Source organism: Cervus canadensis, chromosome 15 (assembly GCF_019320065.1).
Source record: "Cervus canadensis isolate Bull #8, Minnesota chromosome 15, ASM1932006v1, whole genome shotgun sequence".
Taxonomy (NCBI): domain Eukaryota; kingdom Metazoa; phylum Chordata; class Mammalia; order Artiodactyla; family Cervidae; genus Cervus; species Cervus canadensis.
In genome coordinates, this window is record NC_057400.1 from 33367035 (window position 1) to 33387824 (window position 20790).

Below are 20790 nucleotides of genomic sequence, written 5' to 3' on the forward strand. Positions count from 1 at the left end.
ACATTGGGAAGCTCTCAAACTCATGGTGGGGAATACCAGTGTTCTAAAAGTCCAATTTTTGTTTGTAAACTCAAATTTTATTGACAGAAAATATTCTCAATTCTTTTTCTCAAAATGGCAGGCTCACTTCCTTCACTTTTGAGAATATCTGGTGGATACCCAAGATAGAATAACCATAACGTGTCTGTCATTTGACATTCCATGGAAACAGTGCCTGGGTCAGCTTGCAGATCTAACAGTTGTATCCATGCTTTTCCTCACGATCACGTAGTTCTTGGGCACGCAGCAGAAATGCTCTGTGGGCTTCCCATTTTATCACACAGAATTAAAAAGATGTATCCTCAAGGAGCAGGCTTCAATAAAATCAGGAATTTTAGCACTTCACTAAGAACAGTTTTAAGTGAAGTTCACTTTTTCCTCCTTTTAAAGTGCTTGGGGTGAAGAATGCAATCAATAGGTGTATTCACTGGTGGTAGATTTCATTCACATTTCTTTTGTACGATCAGTGCAAGTGTCAGAACAGTGAGAAAAGCAACTACTCAATGTTTGTATGAAAATAGGCTTCACTTCACAGACCCCTGAGAGGGTTTCAGGGACCCTTGGTGGTCCATGGGCTACGTTAGAGAAACAGAAACAGTTTGAGATGCTGTCTCGCAGAATAGACGTGGTCGCTGATAATGAATCTGGGTGATACTTAACCTTCTTTCTCTCCCTTGTGATTTTTCTTTTTTTTCATGATTTGTCAGCAACTACAGTTCCTTTCAGATGCCTGTTGCATCTCTCTAAAGGAGAGTGGCAGAACAAATTCACCATTTGTTCCTTCATCTTATGTGTCTTGCATCTGCTTCATTTGATCTTACACATTTAAAGCCAGTAATGTCCTTTGAGACTTTATTTTCTAGATGAGAACAATGAGATTCTAAGATTTGGGAGGGAATCAGAGGGGAGACAACAGCAGTCTGGAAACAAGACTTTGACCTGACTAGAGGAAAACAGTAACTGTTGGCACCCGCGCTTAGAGCCCTTCCTTGAAGAAGTTTTCTTCCAGAGCTATTTCTCATTATCACTGCGCCTTCCAGCTCTCCAGCAGCCGATTTGGAATTTGCCTAAATTCAAATTTACAACACATGGTATTTATATCGAATCTTTGAGGTACTCAGTAATGAGGCATGCTGTCAGAATCAGAAACAATTCTACTTTCCAAGACCTGTAATCACCCAATTTGAAATTCTCCATACTGGCAATATATTAAAGAGCATGTAGCATGCACAGAGGTGAAAATGGAAATTTACTACAGGAATCCTCAATTTATGATATGTCATAATCATCTACCTAATAATGCCCTTAAAGATACTGTTTTTGAAAGTTGCCCTCTTTTCATCTCTACCTGTTTGATTTCCACAGTCTTTCATTTCCACAGAAGTTCACTGTCACCTGTTCTCTCTGATGCAGAATATGATTATTGTTTTCTGTAGCCCAGAGCCTTTTTGCTGAGATGAGTATACAAACCTGATACCACTTGACAAAAGGGGTAAGGTAGTGAGCTGTGAGGGAGTTATATCTTTTTTTTTGTTTTGTTTTGTTTTTTTGGGGGGAGTTATATCTTATTCCTTCCTAAATCATCTGCGGGGGTCTGAGCCAAACTGAAGACCCAAGGAAGATCTCACAGCTTAGAAAAAGAGGTTAAAAATGAAATTAAACCTTGCAGAGGCAGGACACGTTATACTCTCACCTATTTTTAGGAACTGAGCTGTGGCTCCTGCCTTTCACTTTGAAATTTACTTTTAAGGTCCTTTGACTCAAAGTCAGCAAGAACAAGCAGGGGTATTGATAAGGGCTTTGAAATAAAAGTCCATTAATAGGCTTTATAGTTGCATCAAAATATATGCATATTAGTACTTTGAGTCAAGAGGATTGAGCTGTGGCTATACTTGGCTATTTTCTACCATTTCTTCCTTCCTTTAAAAAAAAAAAACAAATCTGTGAGTCATTTTGCCTCTTCTCCAGTTTGTGGCTGAACTAAGTGAGGTAAAGCGTGCTAGTGGTTGAAATGAGACAATGGAAGGTCCTTAGGGTGTCCTGGACCATTTATGTGTTTTAGAGGCAATGTCTGGAAAATCAACAAGAAGAAACTATAACGACTATTTTTCTCAACTCCTAAATTAGAGTGTTCCTAAGCCTTTGACTGTGTGGATCACAATAAACTGTGGAAAATTCTGAAAGAGATGGGAATACCAGACCACCTGACCTGCCTCTTGTATGCAGGTCAGGAAACAACAGTTAGAACTGGACGTGGAACAACAGACTGGTTCCAAATAGGAAAAGGAGTACGTCAAGGCTGTATATTGTCACCCTGCTTATTTAACTTATATGCAGAGTACATCATGAGAAACACTGGGCTGGAGGAAGCACAAGCTGGAATCAAGATTGCTGGGAGAAATATCAATAACCTCAGATATGCAGATGACACCACCCTTATGCCAGAAAGTAAAGAAGAACTAAAGAGCCTCTTGATGAAAGTGAAAGAGGAGAGTGAAAAAGTTGGCTTAAGGCTTAACATTCAGAAAACTAAGATCATGGCATCTGGTCCAATCACTGCAGATGGTGATGGCAGCCATGAAATTAAAAGACGCTTACTCCTTGGAAGGAAAGTTATGAACAACCTAGACAGCATATTGAAAAGCAGAGACATTACTTTGTCAACAAAGGTCTGTCTAGTCAAGGCTATGGTTTTTCCAGTGGTCACGTATGGATGTGAGAGTTGGACTATAAAGAAAGGTGAGCGCCGAAGAATTGATGCTTTTGAACTGTGATGTTGGAGAAGACTCTTGAGAGTCCCTTGGACAGCAAGGAGATCCAACCAGTCCATCCTAAAGGAGATGAGTCCTGAGTGTTCATTGGAAGGACTGATGTTGAAGCTGAAATTCCAATACTTTGGCCACCTGATGCAAAGAGCTAACTCATTTGAAAAGACCCTGATGCTGAGAAAGATGGAAGGCTGGAGGAGAAGTGGACGACAGAGGATGAGATGGTTGGATGGCATCACTGACTCGATGGACATGGGTTTGTGTAGTCTCTGGGAGTTGGTGATGGACAGGGAGGCCTGGTGTGCTGCGGTTCATGGGGTCACAGAGTCAGACACGACTTAGCGACTGAACAACAAAAACAAGTATGGGCCACTGAGAGTGAAATATGGGCCACATAGACTATGTGAAATCAAGAACGCTCTGAAAAGTCTGGACTCTGTGGTTTTCTTTCAGTTTAAACAGATGACCCCCCTCCCTGCCCCGCCCAGCTCTGGGGCTTTCTGCTGTGCCCCCACTGTGGAGGGCTTGTTTAAATCACGCCCTCAGAGCCCATAGACCCCACCAATGGGAAGGCCACAGAGAGGCTAAAGGGCTTGAATTTCAAGAGCAAAGGTAGTCATCCAATTCAATAGTGAGTTCCAACCTTTCTTTAGTCTCCTACCAGTTTTAAAAGGAAAAAAGGATATTTTTTTCTAAGTTTGAAGGATGTGCACTTAAGAATGCCCCATGTCTTCTGAGACCTAGCCACATAGGGAGTAATTTAAAATAAATGAAATGAAAATAAGGATCTGGAAGCAGACACTGAGATCATGTATGAGGTGGTGGTGTGAAGGGAACTCCAGCCTCTCCTAGTGGCCAGCCCCTTAGTTCTGGTTGGCTCTCCTAACAAAGCCACTTTGTGAGACCCAACAGGTCATGTATTCTTTGCCAGTGTTTCCCCTCTAGGTCTCTTTTTGCACATGGCTGTGTTAAGTGCATACATTTTGTGATGGCCTGCTTGGGCACTGGGGGAAGGATGATGCAAGCTGTCTATATTTTCCACCTTATCGTTTTCTGGACCTACCTGCAGACCTGAGGTTACATTATGCAGGTGATAGGACCAAAGGAAAGGATGTGCTTGAGGATAAAACAACAAAATCCCCCTGCAAACAAATTTTTAAAGAAAGGCATTCTGAGTCCAACAGATTGATTTTTTTTTTTTTTTCTTTAAGACAAAAACCTCAAGGGACTGCTCATCCTTTCAGACACACAGTAGAATTGTCCAGCCATTGTTCTCATAGCTTCAAGACTGGTTTCCGTAGGAGCCATAGTGTCCATAACTGGTGGACATTATGGCTCGGTGTTCATGGAGGAAAGCAGCCATTTTGGAATGCTTTTGACACATATACCCCAAGATTCGTTTCTGTGGTAGTATAGCAGACACATTTACTTAATATTTCTTGAACTTTCCAATGCTGTACAGGCTTAATGGGATACTATGTGTTCTTTGAAGGTGGATATTCTGGAGGAGATCTGGGACATAGGGTAACAGGTGTTTATCCTCAGTATCTGACCACTCTGCTTCATCTTCTGTGAATTATTGTGAAGACCAAATAAAAATGTATACAAATTCTCAGAGAACTGCATTCAAATCCACCACTCAAAAGCAAACTGATATTATTTTTAAATGATTTTAAACAACATGTTTGTCACATCTCAGGTCGGTTGGTGTGTGTTGCCTGCGACTTTTTAAAAGGTTTTCACATTCATGGAAAAAACTAAGCAATCATTACCCCTATGGAATTTCCAGAAGCCCATAAACACTGGTCTCTCATTGGCTAGTTGAGTGTTTACTACAGCATCGTGCGCCAAGAAGGAGTTGAATGTGGATTTGGAATCAGGCCTGGATTTCAGTGGTTATGTTGTCATGTCCCCAGTCTGCCTGATTCCCCATGCAGTCTTGGCTCCCTGAACAAGCCGTCTGTCGATCAGTTGTGGTGGAAAAAGGACAGCAGCAAGTTCCTCATTTAGAAAGTTTCTTACCTGTTATCCTCATTCTACTAAGCAGTGAAATACACAGAAGGGACTCATACACTTTTTGCCCCCAGTCATTCACACGGAAATGTCGTGGTTTTCTGAGTGGCCATATTTGAAAGCTCCTTCCTTCTGTGAGAGAGTCTAGGCTTAACGTTGTAGTTCCTTTCAGGCAGCAGATGTTTCTGATGGAAAAACAAGTTTTCACTGTGTCCTTTTCCTGGGAGTGCATGCTAAGTCACTCAGTCGTGTTCAGCTCTTTGCAGTCCTATGAACTGTAGCCCACCAGGCTCCTCTGTCCATGGGATTTTCCAAGCAAGAATATTGGAGTAGGTTGCCATTTCCTCCTCTAGGGAGTCTTCCCAACCCAGGGATTGGACCCTCATCTCCTGCATTGGCAGGCAGATTCTTTACCACTGAGCCACCTGGGAAAGCCCTTTATGGTAGTTCAGTTCAGTTCAGACATATGATAATCTTTGCCAATGAATTTCTTTTTTTCCCAAACAGATGGGTCAGAGAGTTTCTGAATGAAGAAAACAAAGGTCTCGATGTTCTGGTAGAATATCTATCATTTGCACAGTATGCAGTAACGTAAGTAAAACCTGGCTTGTTTCCTTTTAAATTTTATATGGTCACAGAAGATGCAGCTCAGTGGTAAAATTAGATACCACACTGAGGGGAAAAACCCAGAAGCAGATGTGGTAAGGCTTAAAGAGGTTTGTTTCTGTTCAAGTAACTAAAAGCAAATCACATAATTGTTGGTAGAAATGCTTTTATGGCAAAAATAAAACGGGAGTAGGATCACCCTTAGAGGAGTCCTTATTTCAAAAGAAGTGCTTTCTTAAGTGCTCAGGTTTCGTATGTTCATATGGCAGAATACTCTAGCAATGATTGGAAGAGGTATAGGATATATTATTGAGTGAATAAATCAAGGTACAGAAGAGTGACTCCTTTTTAATTAAAAAAAAAAAACAACTTGTATGTGTATTATTTGTATGTGCTAGTCAATACAGAGAAAATTAATGCAGAAATAGATACTAAACATAGTGGGAGTGGAGGAAATGGGGTAAGCAAGAGGTGTTTTCCTTTTTAAATTTATATATATTTATATTGTTTTGGCTTTTCCTCTATAGGGGGTAAAAGGAAAAAATGGGGACGAGCAGAAAAAATTGTACTTATTTCACCTTGCTTTTGTTGGTTCACAGTTTTCTCATTTGCTAGGCTTCTGGAAAGATTTATAATAGGAATGAAAAGTGTACGTTTGAATGATGCATTCTCTTCCCCACTTTCCCTCTTTAATCGAAAACTATTCCAATATCCACAGATGGACACTCTCACACACACACATTAAGGAAATAATATGTATTATTTTTAATTTTATTGGAAGTCATTTTGGCCTAGATGGTGCTTTTTTTCTTCTCAACTCTTCTTTTCAAAGCAGGAACTTGTTTTTTCTATTGCTCCACTTTAAGCTGTAATCACGTGTTATCTTATAATCCTTATCACTTCCTTGAGAATTGGTGAAGAGAAAGCTGTAATTATTCCTACCTTGTTGCTGCAGAAACTAAAGTGTTAACTGAAACTGGCTTGATGAGTTTCAGTTTTGATAGCCTTGTATATGATATGGACTGTAATAAGAAAATTCAACAGATAAGTTCTTATCTTCATGAGAAATTGTCCTCTGAAATATAATGCTATTGTTTATAGCATACTCTTCCAAAGGTTGTTTCTTATCTACCTCTAATACATCAAAAACTGCTAATCTCCCCTACGCTTCGTATTATATGGCAAAATGAAATAGAAGTATTATCCTATTGCATATTTTAAAATCTGGAATAATATTTAATAAGGAACTAAGGAAGGACTAAGAAACTTCAAGAATAGTGGAAAAGAATTGCATACTGTTTGTAGTATGTTTGCTGTAATCAACCTTTTACCCCATCACATCAGAACTTATAGACCAGCTTTCCCAAATGCACCTACTCATAAGACCAGTGGAAAAAGGTCGTGCTTCTCCAAGGGAATTTTTCTAATTTGAAGTCCAAGAACAAAGACAACAGCAACAAAAAAATAAGAACTCAGAGCTTTTGGTTCTTAATCTTCTACTTTTTTAAATTTTAGAATTAACTTTACAGTCTTTGCTTATTAGTTTTGTTTTTGCTTTAATTAGAAAATTATATGTAGATAAGTAATTTATGTTTTATCCTTTTTTGAAACTAAATGGGCCAGAAAAATTTCTTGCTATTCCTTAGCATGTGGCAGTTTTCTTTCCCATGTAATGTGAAACAGCAAACTCATGCAGCCTCCCTGAAACAGGAGCATTCACCAAGTTGCGTGTTTCCTTTTTCTGCTCGGTGAGGGGGTGGGGGGATGAGCTGAGAGGAGCATAAGGATGCTGAACGGCTGAACATGTGGGGGCTGCAGAGTGACTTAGCAGGAGTCTTAATGACATAGGTGATCTTAGGATGCCCCTGGGCTTACCTTCTCTGACATCAATTATAGGCTTCTATTTTTAATACTTAAGGATCTGTTTGATTACTCAATTCCACCTCTTTTCTGTTCACTGGTTTCTGGATCCTAAGGAACAACAGAATTGTTAGACCCATTCAGTGACTTTGTGCATCCGTCTCTGTTATCTGGATTAGAATTTAATAGATGGAGAGCATCACTTAGTTTACAGATGGTCGTTCTAAGCAGATATTTTCTTTTGGCAGTCATACTTGTATAAAAAGTCATACTTGCTATTTCCAATATGTGTTATTGATGTTTCTTCCATGATAGCCTCCAAAATCTTACAGATGATACTAATTATAGCTGCATTCTGTTTATTTTCTACCTGGTCAGGTGTTGCTTGTTGGAACTATGGGTAGAAACCATCGATAAAATATATTTTTGAGAAAGTACAGCTACTAACTTTGGCAGGGGAAAAATGCACAGAACACAGAGGCCTGTGTGTTAAAAATTTGTTCCTAAAATTATACAAGGATGAGCAATTTAACTAGCCATTTATTCTAACATGGTTAACATGAGTAATAACCTCAAAAATGTGCCAGAAAAACAACATCCCTACTTTAAAGAGCACCGCACTGGGGAGAGATTCCAAAATCAAAGCAAATTCGTAACTTTGCAAGTAATGTATCACATATGGTTGGAAAAGCACATTTGCCAACACACTAGGAGAAAACGCTCAGTGAAAATTGATGGGTAGGAATAAATTAGTATAAGCCTAACATATTGACTTGTTAAAGCAAAATGTAGACAGCTCTAAGATCTTTTTTCCTTATCCCACCAGAGCTCGTTAGTAATCAGTAAGTCAGCAAGCCTTATAATAAGATGCAAATAACACATTCCTAGTTGTCATTCTGTATTTTTGAAGCTAACACACAGTCCATGGAAATTCAGTTGTATTCCATTATCAGTTTTCTTTGTTTGCAAAAACTACCCATATTAAGGTGCAGATGTGTAATTGGAAGGAGCAAGTTTTGCACATCCGTGTGTTTGTGTGAATCTGAATTAAGTCTTGAGTGGCATTTCTTTTTTGTTTTAGTTTTGACTTTGAAAGTGTGGAGAGCACTATGGAGAGCTCGGTGGACAAATCAAAGCCCTGGAGTCGGTCCATTGAGGACCTGCACAGAGGAAGCAACCTGCCTTCTCCCGTGGGTAACAGTGTGTCCCGCTCGGGAAGACATTCTGCCCTGCGGTGAGTGCCTGGATTCAGGAACAGGCGGGTTTGGTAGGATACGTTGGGACAGCTTCTGTTGAGGATCCTGGGCTGTGTATGTATCACTCGTATCACCCATGCTGTGGGACAATTCCAAATGCAGATTCCTACAGGAGTTCATGGGATCATCTGTTGGGCACTACTCAATGCCTTTAAGTAGCTCACTGCAAATACTACTCCTTCATTCAGCACAGAAAGAAAATTCTGCTTCCAAATGACACAACAGAGCAGTCTCCATAGACAGATAAGTTCCTGAAACCAAGGAGATGCTGACATCCTGGACTCTGTTTCCTGGGTAGAGTCAGCCCATTGAGATCTGAGAATCTCAGGAACTCCTTGTTGTTATTTAAACCCTACTCCTCTCCTCTCTTCTTCCTGTGGTAACTCAGGTGTGTCTTCTGTGGGTTGTGTTCTTAATCAGGTGCAGTGATTATTTTTATTAAAGAGAGGCCTTTAAGCACTATTCCTTCGGTTGGGTGTGCTCTCCATTGTCAACCTTCTGTTTCCTCCTACAGATTCCTCCTCCTGTCGGTTTTGGTTGAAATACCACCATGCTAAGGGAGGATGGGGGTGAACACCTGTATTACTGCTGAGTGTAATATCCCTGAAATTGTTCATTCACTCATACCTACTGTAGAGCTTGGTGGGTTTTTGTCATGGAAAGTTAAGTCTTTATAAATTCAGTTCTGCTCAGGATTTGATGTTTGAATATTATGCTTCTTATCAGCCATGCAGATTTTCCTTGTTTGGAAATGCCAAAAATATTAACAGCTTTGGAATAATTCAATAATAATAATAATGAAGAATTGTGTGGCAATTCATCTCACGATTTTTGCAATAGGTCAAGGGCTATAGGAGCCTGGTGGGCTGCTGTCCGTGGAGTCTCAAAGAGTCAGCCATGACTGAGCGACTAAACATAGCACACATACAAGTTTCTCAGGTGGTAAAGACTCTGTTTGCTGATGCAGGAGATGCAGTTTCAATCCCTGGGTTGGGAAGATCCCCTGGAGTAGGAAATGGCAACCTACTCCAGTGTTCTTGCCTGGGAAATCCCATGGACAGTCAGTCAAGCCTGGTGGACTATATATAGTCCACGGGGCTGCAAAGAGTTGGACACAACTGAGTGCATGCACGCATACACACACACACACAAGGTGTATATAACCTGCTAGTCTGCATCAGCTTAACATATGAACAGAGGATTATGTGGACTGATTGGGAAGTTGCAGGAGCACCAGTTGTGCCTGAAGAACTCCCTAATCACTTTGTAACCCAAACGGAAAGTCTTAACCATTGATACAGCTATAGTGATGTGTAAAGAATTTAATTGACAAGAGTACATTTTAATTTGCTTTTTCATTATTTTTTACCTGGAAAGTATCATATACTGGCCAGCTACCACCTTAACAAGAAGTTATTTATCTTTAACTGCAGGATAATTGCTTTACTGTATTATGTTGGTTTCTACCACACATTAACATAAATCAGCCATTGGTATACATATGTTCCCTCCCTCTAAATCCTCCCTCCCATAGAATTCATTTTAAATTGAAAAAAAAAAAAGAAAAAAGACCCAAAGTATATAGAGAGACATGATGGAAATACTGTTTTGAGAAACTTGGGAACCATTATGACATTTCTGGTTGGCAGGTGTGTTGACCAGCTAAGAAACCAGCATTGTGTTCTTTTTCTGTGTTTAAACAGTTTCAGGCTCAGGAATGGAACATTTGAAATTCCTTTGACTCCTTCATGAGCTCTCAAAAAGAAAAACCAATATAGCAATAACTTTCATGATACTTGTTGACTTGAAGCTTCAATTTTTGTTTTTAAACAATGGGTATCAGTATATTCCAGGTCTAATGGATTCTAATTCTGTATTTGGTCATTTGATAGCATCTCTAACTTGTAAAAACAGCAACCAGAGGTACAGGAATATGGAACATGCTGCTTTTCACATACCCAAAGATTGTTGGGCTTCCCTGATAGCTCAGTTGGTAAAGAATCCGCCTGCAATGCAGGAGACCCCAGTTCGATTCCTGGGTCAGGAAGATCCACTGGAGAAAGGGATAGGCTACCCACTCCAGTATTCTTGGGCTTCCCTTGTGGCTCAGCTGGTAAAGAATCTGCATGCAGTGCAGGAACTCTGGGTTTGATCCCTGGGTTGAGAAGATCCCCAGGAGAAGGGAAGGGCTACCCACTTCAGTTTTCTGGCCTGGAGAATTCCATAGACTGTGTATAGTCCATGAGGTCACAAAGAGTTGGACACAACAGTGATTTTCAAAGATTGTTTATATATGTATTTTTTTTTCTCTCTTCCTTCTCCTTCCTCTCTCCCCTTTCTTTTTCTCCTGCCTCCACTTTTTGACTTTCTTTTTGTTGGTCTTCTTTTTCATTCTTCACGTCATTTCTGATCATCAACTCCTCCTCTATCTTGTCCTTTCTTGTCCTCCTGTTTCCTCTTCCTCCGGTTCCATTCATCTCTCCCGTCACCACCAGATTAGTTTCTCTGCCTGAGTATCTTCAGTTCAAATGCCACCAGAGCTGCTTCTCCCCTTGTTGCCTCTGGAGCAACCTTCAGTTTACACATTGATGACAAGTCTTCAAACCAGAACATCTTGTAAGTCATGGATGACAATGACAATGACACCCAAGAGAGCTTGTAGCACGTGACAGCAGAGCGTGGTACCTGCTCTCCGTGTTATAGTATGATAACTGCATGGCTTCATTCCATCACCTTGTACTTGGATAAAGCCCAGTGCCTTTTAAACTTTGATTCTTTCTCTTATCATATTATGATTCTTCATTTTAAGAGTTTGAGCCTTCAAGCAGTACTGCATTTTAACTAATATTACAGTTTTTTTTTTTTTTTTGGACAGATAAAAAGACAGTCACATTCTGTAGAGATGTATTCTGGTAGTTTTGTTTGATTAGAATATGTATTCTGTATCCAAATGCAGATTTTAGTTCCCTCATCCCCATCCCCAGATAATAATGTAGATTCAGTTATCTTATCCTATATCACTTGACAAAAGGGTTAGTTAAACTTGGAGGAAGAAATGAGATTTCAAGAAATTTAAAACACTTTATATAAAAAAAAGGCAATAAAGGTGGCTTGATTGAAGAAAAGGAGAAGCGCTCTACTTTCAAAACAAAATACTAATGGTGCACTCTCCTTTTCATATTTAGCCTTTTAAAAATACTTAAAATGGATGGTTAAGCATTTTATGACATGACATTCACCTGGCATTGTATCAACTTGTAGATTCTGTACTGTCATAAATTTGTCAGGGTAGCCAGTTGTAGAAATGTTTATTGATGCAATGGAAATCTCGAGTGTGCTGTCTCATAAGCTTAGAGTCTGGTGTGCCTTCAGTTAAGATAGATTTCTGTTACAGATCTAGCTAAATTAAATGATGCCTTGTATGCATATATGGACACTCTAGATTTTTGAAGACAAAGATTGCATTAATTCAGAGGTAAGAGAAAGTAATGTTTAATTTTTAGGAATGTCATGGTTAATGCCACTAAACTTAAATAAGCTGACTTCCCTGGTGGCTTAGATGGTAAAAGCAGCTGCCTATAGTGCTGGAGACCTGGGTTCGATCCCTGGGTCGGGAAGATCCCCTGGAGAAGGAAATGGCAACCCACTCTAGTACTCTTGCCTGGAAAATCCCATGGACGGATGGAGGAGCCTAGTAGGCTACAGTCTGTGGGGTTGCAAAGAGTCGGACACGACTGAGCAAAATCACTTTCTTTCTATAGATAGTAAATCAGTATTACAAGGTGTAAAAGAAAGTGGTGGAGCATTAGGAATCTGGAGGGAAGATGAGATTTAAACTGGGACTTTGAGTGATGGCGAGAGTTGCTTGTCAGGGTGAGGAAAGGCTGTTGCAGGTAGAGGTAAAATGAATGAGCATGGGATGAACAAAATCTTACATCAGAGATCAGATCTCTTTGGGATAGAGGGAAGATCCTGCCTTTCTGGGACAGAGGTTCTGTGATCTTTGCAGTGGGGTAGGACTGTTTAATGGAGACTGGGTCATAGGCATACCAAGCTGGGAAAGCCTTGCAGGTCACCCTTACTAACCTTCCCACTAAAAGAAAATCATGATCCCATATTTTCTTTAATATATATTAACTCCTACTTAACATTTCTTTCTGAGATTTCCTAGAACAAATTTTACTCTTTTTCATGAGATTATTATCTTAATGGACTGGCATTTTGTGAAGTCATCATCACTATTTTTAGCACTTACATATACTTAGTGGATTTACATGAAGAGTTCAAATTTACATTCTAGTTTACACATCTCTAATCCTTTCCGGGCAATGGTTTTCATAGAAGTAATTTTTTTTAATTGCTTAAAAATGAGCACAAAGATATTGGTAACATAGATTTTTATTGGGGAGAAAAATAGAATTTGTTGAGTGTCCACTGTGTGCCAGCCACTGTCCTAAGAGCCTTCTGTGATTGTTCACTGCTTACAAGGCCTCTGTGAGATACATACCTGCTACTATTAGTTAATACTGTCACTCTGAGGAAACCAAGGCCTCTAGCGGTTAAGCAACTTGCCTGGGATCTGAAGTGAGGTGGCCAGACCCCAACTGTCATGTAACATGATCCTGCCTATATATTCACAGAATGATTTTTTTCTGTCAGTAAATATACTATTTTAATATCAGGGTGTCCAAATGGAGTTATGTAAATTGCACTGTGCAGGAGAGGACTTGTTAAGCCTTCCCAGAAACGGTGTCTTTTTCTACTTCACCCAAAGGTGCTAAATGCCCTAATGGAGATCTGATTAATGTGCTGGATTTTATGTACTTTTACAACTATTAGAAGATAACCATCATATAGAAACGTGAAGATTTCCTAAATGAATGACAGGAACAAGAAAGTTCTCTATGGATACAGTTTTATTTTCACCTATTTGCAAATGAGGGCTTCCCAGCGGGCATAGTCATAAAAAATCCGCCTGCTAATGCAGAAGATGCAGGAAACACAGGTTTGATCCCTGGATTGGGAAGATCCCCTGCAGTAGGAAATGGCAACCCACTCCAGTACTCTTGCTTGGAGAATTCCATGGACAGAGGGAGCCTGGAGGGCTACAGTCCATGGGGTCACAAACAGTCAGACATGACTAAGGACACACACACACATTTGCAAATGGGAAGACATTGAAAAGAAGGTTTATTGAATGGAGATAGTGGCTATTTTTACTGAAAAGGAGATTATGAATGAATTCTTCAAGTTTCTGTTTTTATGATTTTAGAACTGACATAAAATACATATACTGTATACTCGTGGATCAGATAGGGAGAGGCCACTTAAGAAAGAACCTTTCTTTTTTGGAATTTTGGAATTTGGCTTTTATCTGGAAGGCAGTGGAATGGGAATCACACAAGGTGTGTAGAGTCTGATAAATGCGCTGGATATTGATTGGAGTAAAAGATTGCTGAGGCAGTTGGTGCTTAGACCTACGTGCGAGATACCCAAAGCTTAGAATATAGAGCAGAGACAATCAGAGTGATAAAAAACAGAAGCTTTGTGTCTGATTGATGAGAAGAGGAATTGAACCATTAGTAAAAAGGGGAAAAGTTGGAATCTGGAAAGGATCTCAGATGTCATTTAGTCCAACTCTTTGTTGATGAGGCACTTGAAGCCCAGCTCAAAGACCTTATGTCCTAAGCAGCTAACTCATTCCTACAGACTGATTTCCATGTGTATGGGCTAAGGGCCCATGTGGCTCATTGGCTTTCATTTGCAATAGTTACTTCTATTCATAGCGGTTTTCCTGATCTCTTCATAACAGTGATCCTATCTACAGCTATGAAAATACCAACTCAGTACCAGTTTGTTTATAAAGTAAATGATATTTTAAAGGAGATGAGCTCTTTTAAGCTCTTACAAGTTTTTATTTTAGCAGTAGCATTTTACCTTGAATTTTTATTGTTGGGCAAAGAAGATCACCTAGCCTTTTAACTTAGACCGTTCTAGTATCACATAAAAAATATACTTGAGTTTTATAGTTAGAAGCTAAAACACATTTATCTTGATTCTCAACAAGGAGATTGAACTCAGTTTTGTTCATTTTCCAACTTTGGTAAATTAATTCTATGTGTACCCTTTTTCTTAACTTTATTTATTCTAAGTTTTCCCTATGGAAGGATCTTGAAGAATTTACCTTATCTGCCAACTTGAAGGGGAAAAGTTGAAAAGTATATTTAAACACTTATTCTCAAGGTTTGAAGTTTGTTCACCAGATGAGATGGCAGATGCTGGTTAAAATTTTCAGTAACACTTACTTTAGAAGGAGAGAAAATGCTGAAAAAGTAGAAGAAAAAAGAATAATGGATGATCATTATAGCCAATACCTGAGTTTTATTTCTGGGAAAGGGGAACTATTGAAGATGCCCCTTACCCTGCTGGACAGTTGACCTGAAGATCTAAGGTTGCAGAAAATGCAGCACCCATGTTTAGAAGAAAGACTTTGTAAATTCCTATACTTTCCAAAAATAATCTGTAATTACAAATTGTCACTTTTCCTTTTCAGCACATTTGTAAGCAGAAACAAGTTCGAAGTGTTAGGCTGTTGTGTTTCAGATTTTTTGCATTTCTTTTTTATTGGGTGTTGTAAAAAGAGAAAAAAGTACTTGGGTTAAGAGTGTACATTCCAGATGCTCAGCTCGAAACTGATTTTAATGACCTTGCTAGTAGAAATGGTGACAGTTGTAATTATAGCTTGTGGGTGCACCATGCTGGCAGATGTCAGGCATTTTCCACTGTGAGGTTTTCTTCCCTTGTTCCACTTCTTTATTGGGTCTTTTACCCAATAGAAAATCGACTGAAAGAGGCTATGTGGAAATGGAAAAACAAGCCTACCTGACCAGTGCATTGTTGGGGATCTGTCTCACATATTCTCAGATCAGATCTAGGACCTGACTCATAGGTTGTGAGATTAACAATTCCTGTAAAGAACCTGGCACAGTAGTGTGTAGTCAATAAATGTTAACGGTATAAGGTTGCAAAAATTACTGAAGATGACTTAGCAAATTCCTCCAGCTACATTCTGATACTTTCATCTGCAAGATTGATTGCATCCATAATATGTGAAGGGTGCATTGCTAAATGCTGAGGATACAGAATGATACATGGAATAATGTATTTGTACATAATATATTCATTCTTGATAAATGAATTTTTCATACTTGCATTATTATATCTTCATAAAATTGTAGGTAAGTGTTCAAGAATTATTAGCCCCATTTTACAGATGAGAAGGCTCAGAGAAGTTACCTGTAGGTAGTAAGCGATAGAGCCAGAATTTATAATCTGAGTCTTCCAACTTCTTTCCACTGTGTCAGTGTCTTTATATACAATTTGATTGAGAAGAGTATATGTGTGTTCATGCTCCTACTAACACATGTTAAGTATCACTTGTGGATAAACAGAACTAATTATATGGAACCTTAGAGACTAGAGTGAACAACCAAACCTAGAGAAGAGTCATAAGTTGGTCTGCATGTGACACATGAGGAAGGTTGGGAGGAGAGGGTAGAAGCATGGGAGGAAGGGAGAGCGGTAGGAGCAGTGGTCAGCTGTGAGACTGCATGGTTTGTTCAGGAAACAGTGAACAGGTAAGTCTGCCTGGAAGTCATGTAGAGCCAGTTTATGTACTGTGTTATGTACATGTATGGATGTGAGAGTTTGACGATAAAGAAAGCTGAGCACTGGAGAATTGATGCTTTTGAACTGTGGTGTTGGAGAAGACTCTTGAGAGTCCCTTGAACTGCAAGGAGATCCAACCAGTCCATCCTAAAGGAGATGAGTCCTGAGTGTTCATTGGAAGGACTGATGTTGAAGCTGAAACTCCCATACTTTGGCCACCTGATTCAAAGAGCTGACTCATTTGAAAAGACCCTGGTGCTGGGAAAGATTGAAGGTGAGAGGAGAAGGGGATGACAGAGGATGAGATGGTTGGATGGCATCATTGACTCAATGGACATGAGTTTGAGTAAACTCTGGGAGTTGGTGATGGACAGGGAGGCCTGGTGTGCCGAGGTCCATGGGGTCACAAAGAGTCGGACACGACTGAGTGACTGAACTGAACTGATGTGCTGTATTGAAGGCCAGGCTGTGGAATTGTCATTTTGGCACATTGACAATGATTTATTGAAGGTTTATGAAAAGAGGGGCCAAATATTGATGAACATAGAAATATTTCTATTGAAAAGTCACAAGCATTAGTTTCCTTGGACACTTTTCACATAGGGTCATATCCTAATTAGCCACTCCATAGCAAATGCCTTTTACAAAAGGAATATAATTGAAAAACAGAAAATTCGAACTAATGGCCCTTCATTCATATGATGGAGCCTGTTGATTCATGTATTCCATTCAAAATGCATGTAAATGAGACCTTACAGGTTCTGTTCTAGCTATCACCTGGTCCTCTGATAGGAGAATCAGATGAACAGAACATTTCAACAACTGATTAGAAAAAAAGGTTCATTAGGAGTTTTGTGTAACCAACACCCCCCCACACATATCTCTGTGTCTTTGTCTGTTTCCCCCACCTGCTTCACTCCCACTTCAAACTATCTGGGTTCTACTCTTTCAGCTCTGTTTCTTTTGGCTTTAGAGACAGAAAAGTGCTTGGCTTATTTTTTTTTTAGCATTAAGTATTAATATTTTATGAGTTTAATTGATAGAAAAAATATGCCCAGGTGATGTCATGTCTGACTGAATAGTCAGGGAGAGGAAACCTAAAACCCCAAATCTTGGTAAAGTTCTATTAGTCCAGACCTTGGAACCATAAAAGACTAGTACACTTATGCCAAATGATGTGATATACTCAGATGGCATTGCATTCCGATTGGGCTGAATACTAACATTAGCTTCCAAAGGAGTTCTGATTGCTAGTCTTTATTTATAGGTTTATTTAGTTTAATATCTGAGTAGTTCGGTTACTTGAAGATACTTTTTTTTTTTTTTGAAGATACTTTTGTAAGAAGAATAAAATATACCTTGTCTTTTTCTGTTGCCAATAGGACCTAAGTATTACAAACCTCACAAATGTTGGCATGGAGACTTCACAGAATATTTTCAAAAACCTTCTTGATGGACTCTAGGAGGGACTGGGTTAGGTCAGTTCAGGGAACATTCCATTTAAGGTTCTGCAGTAACATACTGTTCTTGGATAATAGGAGCTCAAAGGGAGAGGCAGACATGTACAAAACTCACATGTAGGAATATGTCTAGAAGTAAGTATATTTCAAGACAATAGATGTGTGATCAGGCTTTTTTTTTCTTCAAGGCACCACTGGTTAGATAGCAGTTTCCATTTGATTTTGGTGCTTTGCAGATGTAGGTCTTGAAAGAAATTCAGGATTTGATCACATGTAGCTTTTAATCAGGAGTGGGTCTTCTGTACACCTAGAATTATCATAGACACATTACTTATAGTTACTTATGTTATCACCCATTGTTACTTTGTAAAGAATACTGCTTTTATTTTTTATTTATTTATGATGCTAAGAACCCTTACCAGGAGATCTACCTTCTCAACAATGTTTAAGTGTATGGTACAGTGTTGTTGACTGTAGGCAAGGTATTATTTCAGCAGATCTCTAGAACTCTCACCTTGCATAACCGAAGCTTTATACTTATATTAGCAATTCCCCATTCTGCCGTCTCTTAAGGCCCTGGCAGCCACCATTCTACTCCCCACTTCAGTGAGTGTGACCATTTCCGGTATCTCGTATAAATAGAGTCATACAGCATCTGTCGGTCTGTGACTGGCTCACTTCACATAGTGTAATGTCCTCAAGGTTCATCCATGTTACGACATATTGCAAGATTTCCTTTCATTGAAGGCTGTGTAATATTCCAGTGTATGTATCTACCATAATTTTCTTCTTTTTATCTCTGTGACCTTTAATTTTGACATCATTGAAAGCTGAAAGAAGGCAACAATAGTACAATAATTCCTCCTTATGCTCTTTACACAGATTCAGCAATTGTTTTAACGTTTTGTCCCTAAGTTTACTCTACCATTTGCACATTGCTTTGTAAACGTACCCTTTAACCATTTGAGAACAAGTTACAGAATCATGCCCTTGTATACCTAATTATTTTTGTGTAGATACCCTAAGAACGAAGACATGCTCTTATATAACCATGGTGTAATTCTTAAAATCAGAACGGTTACATAGTTCAGTCTGTTTAGTTATTCCAGTCTATTCCATAACATTTTTTCCAACTCTGTCCAGAATCCCACACAGGGATCGTTTATTGTGTTGGTTGTGTCTGTGTAACATCCTTTTACTTGGAACCATCCCTTACCCTTTCTTTTTCTTTTTTTAAATTGAAGTATAGTTGCTTTACAGTGTTGCGTTAATTTCTGCTGTGCGGCAAAGTGAATCAGTTACGAAGACATGCTCTTATATAACCATGGTGTAATTCTTAAAATCAGAACGGTTACATAGTTCAGTCTGTTTAGTTATTCCAGTCTATTCCATAACATTTTTTCCAACTCTGTCCAGAATCCCACACAGGGATCGTTTATTGTGTTGGTTGTGTCTGTGTAACATCCTTTTACTTGGAACCATCCCTTACCCTTTCTTTTTCTTTTTTTAAATTGAAGTATAGTTGCTTTACAGTGTTGCGTTAATTTCTGCTGTGCGGCAAAGTGAATCAGCTGTATGTTTAAATATATTCCCTCTCTTTTTGGGTTTCTTTCCCGTTTAGGTCCCCACAGAGTACTGAGTAAAGTTGCCTGTGCTCTAGAGTAGGTTTTCATGAGTTATCTATTTTGTACATAGTAGTGTATATATCAGTCCCAGTCTTCAGTTCATCCCACCCACCTTACCCGCTCTTAGTTTCCCAACCAGGGACTGCACTCGCGCCATGGCAGTGAATGCACCGAGTCCTCACCCCTGGATCGCCAGGGGATTCACAACCCTTTCTTTGTTCTTCAGGACTTTGATATTGTGTGTCTATGTGAATATGGAAGTTAATTTTTTATTGAGAGATAATTGTTGTGTAACATTGTGTAACTTATACAATGTGTTGGTTTTGTATGTTGATACATTGCAGTGATTACTACCATAACATCAGGTAACACTTCTGTCACACCACCTCATTATTATTTTTTAAAACCATATTTTATCCATATTTATTCATTTATCTATTGATGGGCATTTAGGTTGTTTCTACATCTTGGCTTCTGTGAATAGTGCTGCCAGGAATGTGAGTGCAGATACCTGTTTTAAGATCTTGGTTTCAGTTCTTTTAGATAAACATCCAGAAGTGGGATTGCTGCAACATTACGTGGAGAAGTTCTATTTTTGTTTGAGAAACCTCCATGCTGTTTTCCATAATGCTTGTGCAACTTGCGTTCCCACCCACAGTGTACGTGGGCTCTAATTTATTCTTGTTAACACTTGTTTTTCTTGTCTTTTTTATAATGGCCATCCTGAAAGTCAGTATGAGGTGCTTTCTCATTGTGCTTTTGATTTTCATTTTCCTGTTGATTAGTGAGCATTTTTAATGTACCTGTTAGCCATTTGTATGTATTCTTTGGAGAAATGTCAAGTTCCTTTTGCCCATTCTTTAATTGGATGATTTTTGTTTGTTTTTGCTGTTGATTTGTGGGGGTTTCTTGTATATTCTGGATATTAACCCCTTATTACATACTTGGTTTGTAAATTATTTTCTCCCATTCCCTAGGTTACCTTTCACTCTTTCTTTTACTGTGTTTTTTAGATTGATGTAGTCTCACTTGTCTGTTGCATTCTTAAACCTGAGGAACTCGTTCAGAATTACTGTAGCTTTTTTTTTTAGACTCTTACAGTGAGTTGTGGTTTAAGGACAGCAAGACATGGTTATAACCAGAACTCTAGTGAACACTGTATATCATTCAGGCTTGACCTGGTCAGAGAAATTCCCGTGTATCTACTCTGTGGTCAAGTAGATCCAAGAGAGCTACTTCCCCAGGTTTTGTCTGCTGACTTTGACATTCTTTTTGCTTTCTGGACTCAGAAATCTAGGTTTGAGTTGCCCTGTCATTTATTAGAAATCAACTGGCTGGCTCTCGCTAATCAGTCATTCTAACAGTCTTTCAAAGCAGAGATAGCTTCTGCGTAGCACCTGCTGCTCGAGGTGCCCACTGCCAGCTCCTGCGCAGATGGATCGCCACGTGTGAAGTAGGCGGCACAGCTGACTCTATAGTACTAAACAGGGCACAT

At 39.2% G+C, this 20790-nt stretch overlaps 1 protein-coding gene across 5 annotated transcripts in view; it reads left to right on the forward strand.

The window, feature by feature from the left end:
- Positions 1-20790, forward strand: part of FMNL2 (formin like 2) — a 327626-nt gene that overhangs the window by 231287 nt on the left and 75549 nt on the right. For 4 of the 5 annotated variants that reach the window (XM_043487455.1, XM_043487457.1, XM_043487456.1 and 1 more), the window contains exons 5-6: positions 5328-5411; positions 8368-8520. In XM_043487455.1, coding sequence (XP_043343390.1) covers positions 5328-5411; positions 8368-8520 — 237 coding nt within the window. The remainder of the gene's footprint in view (positions 1-5327; positions 5412-8367; positions 8521-20790) is intronic. The other variant, XM_043487458.1, reaches the window with a different exon arrangement.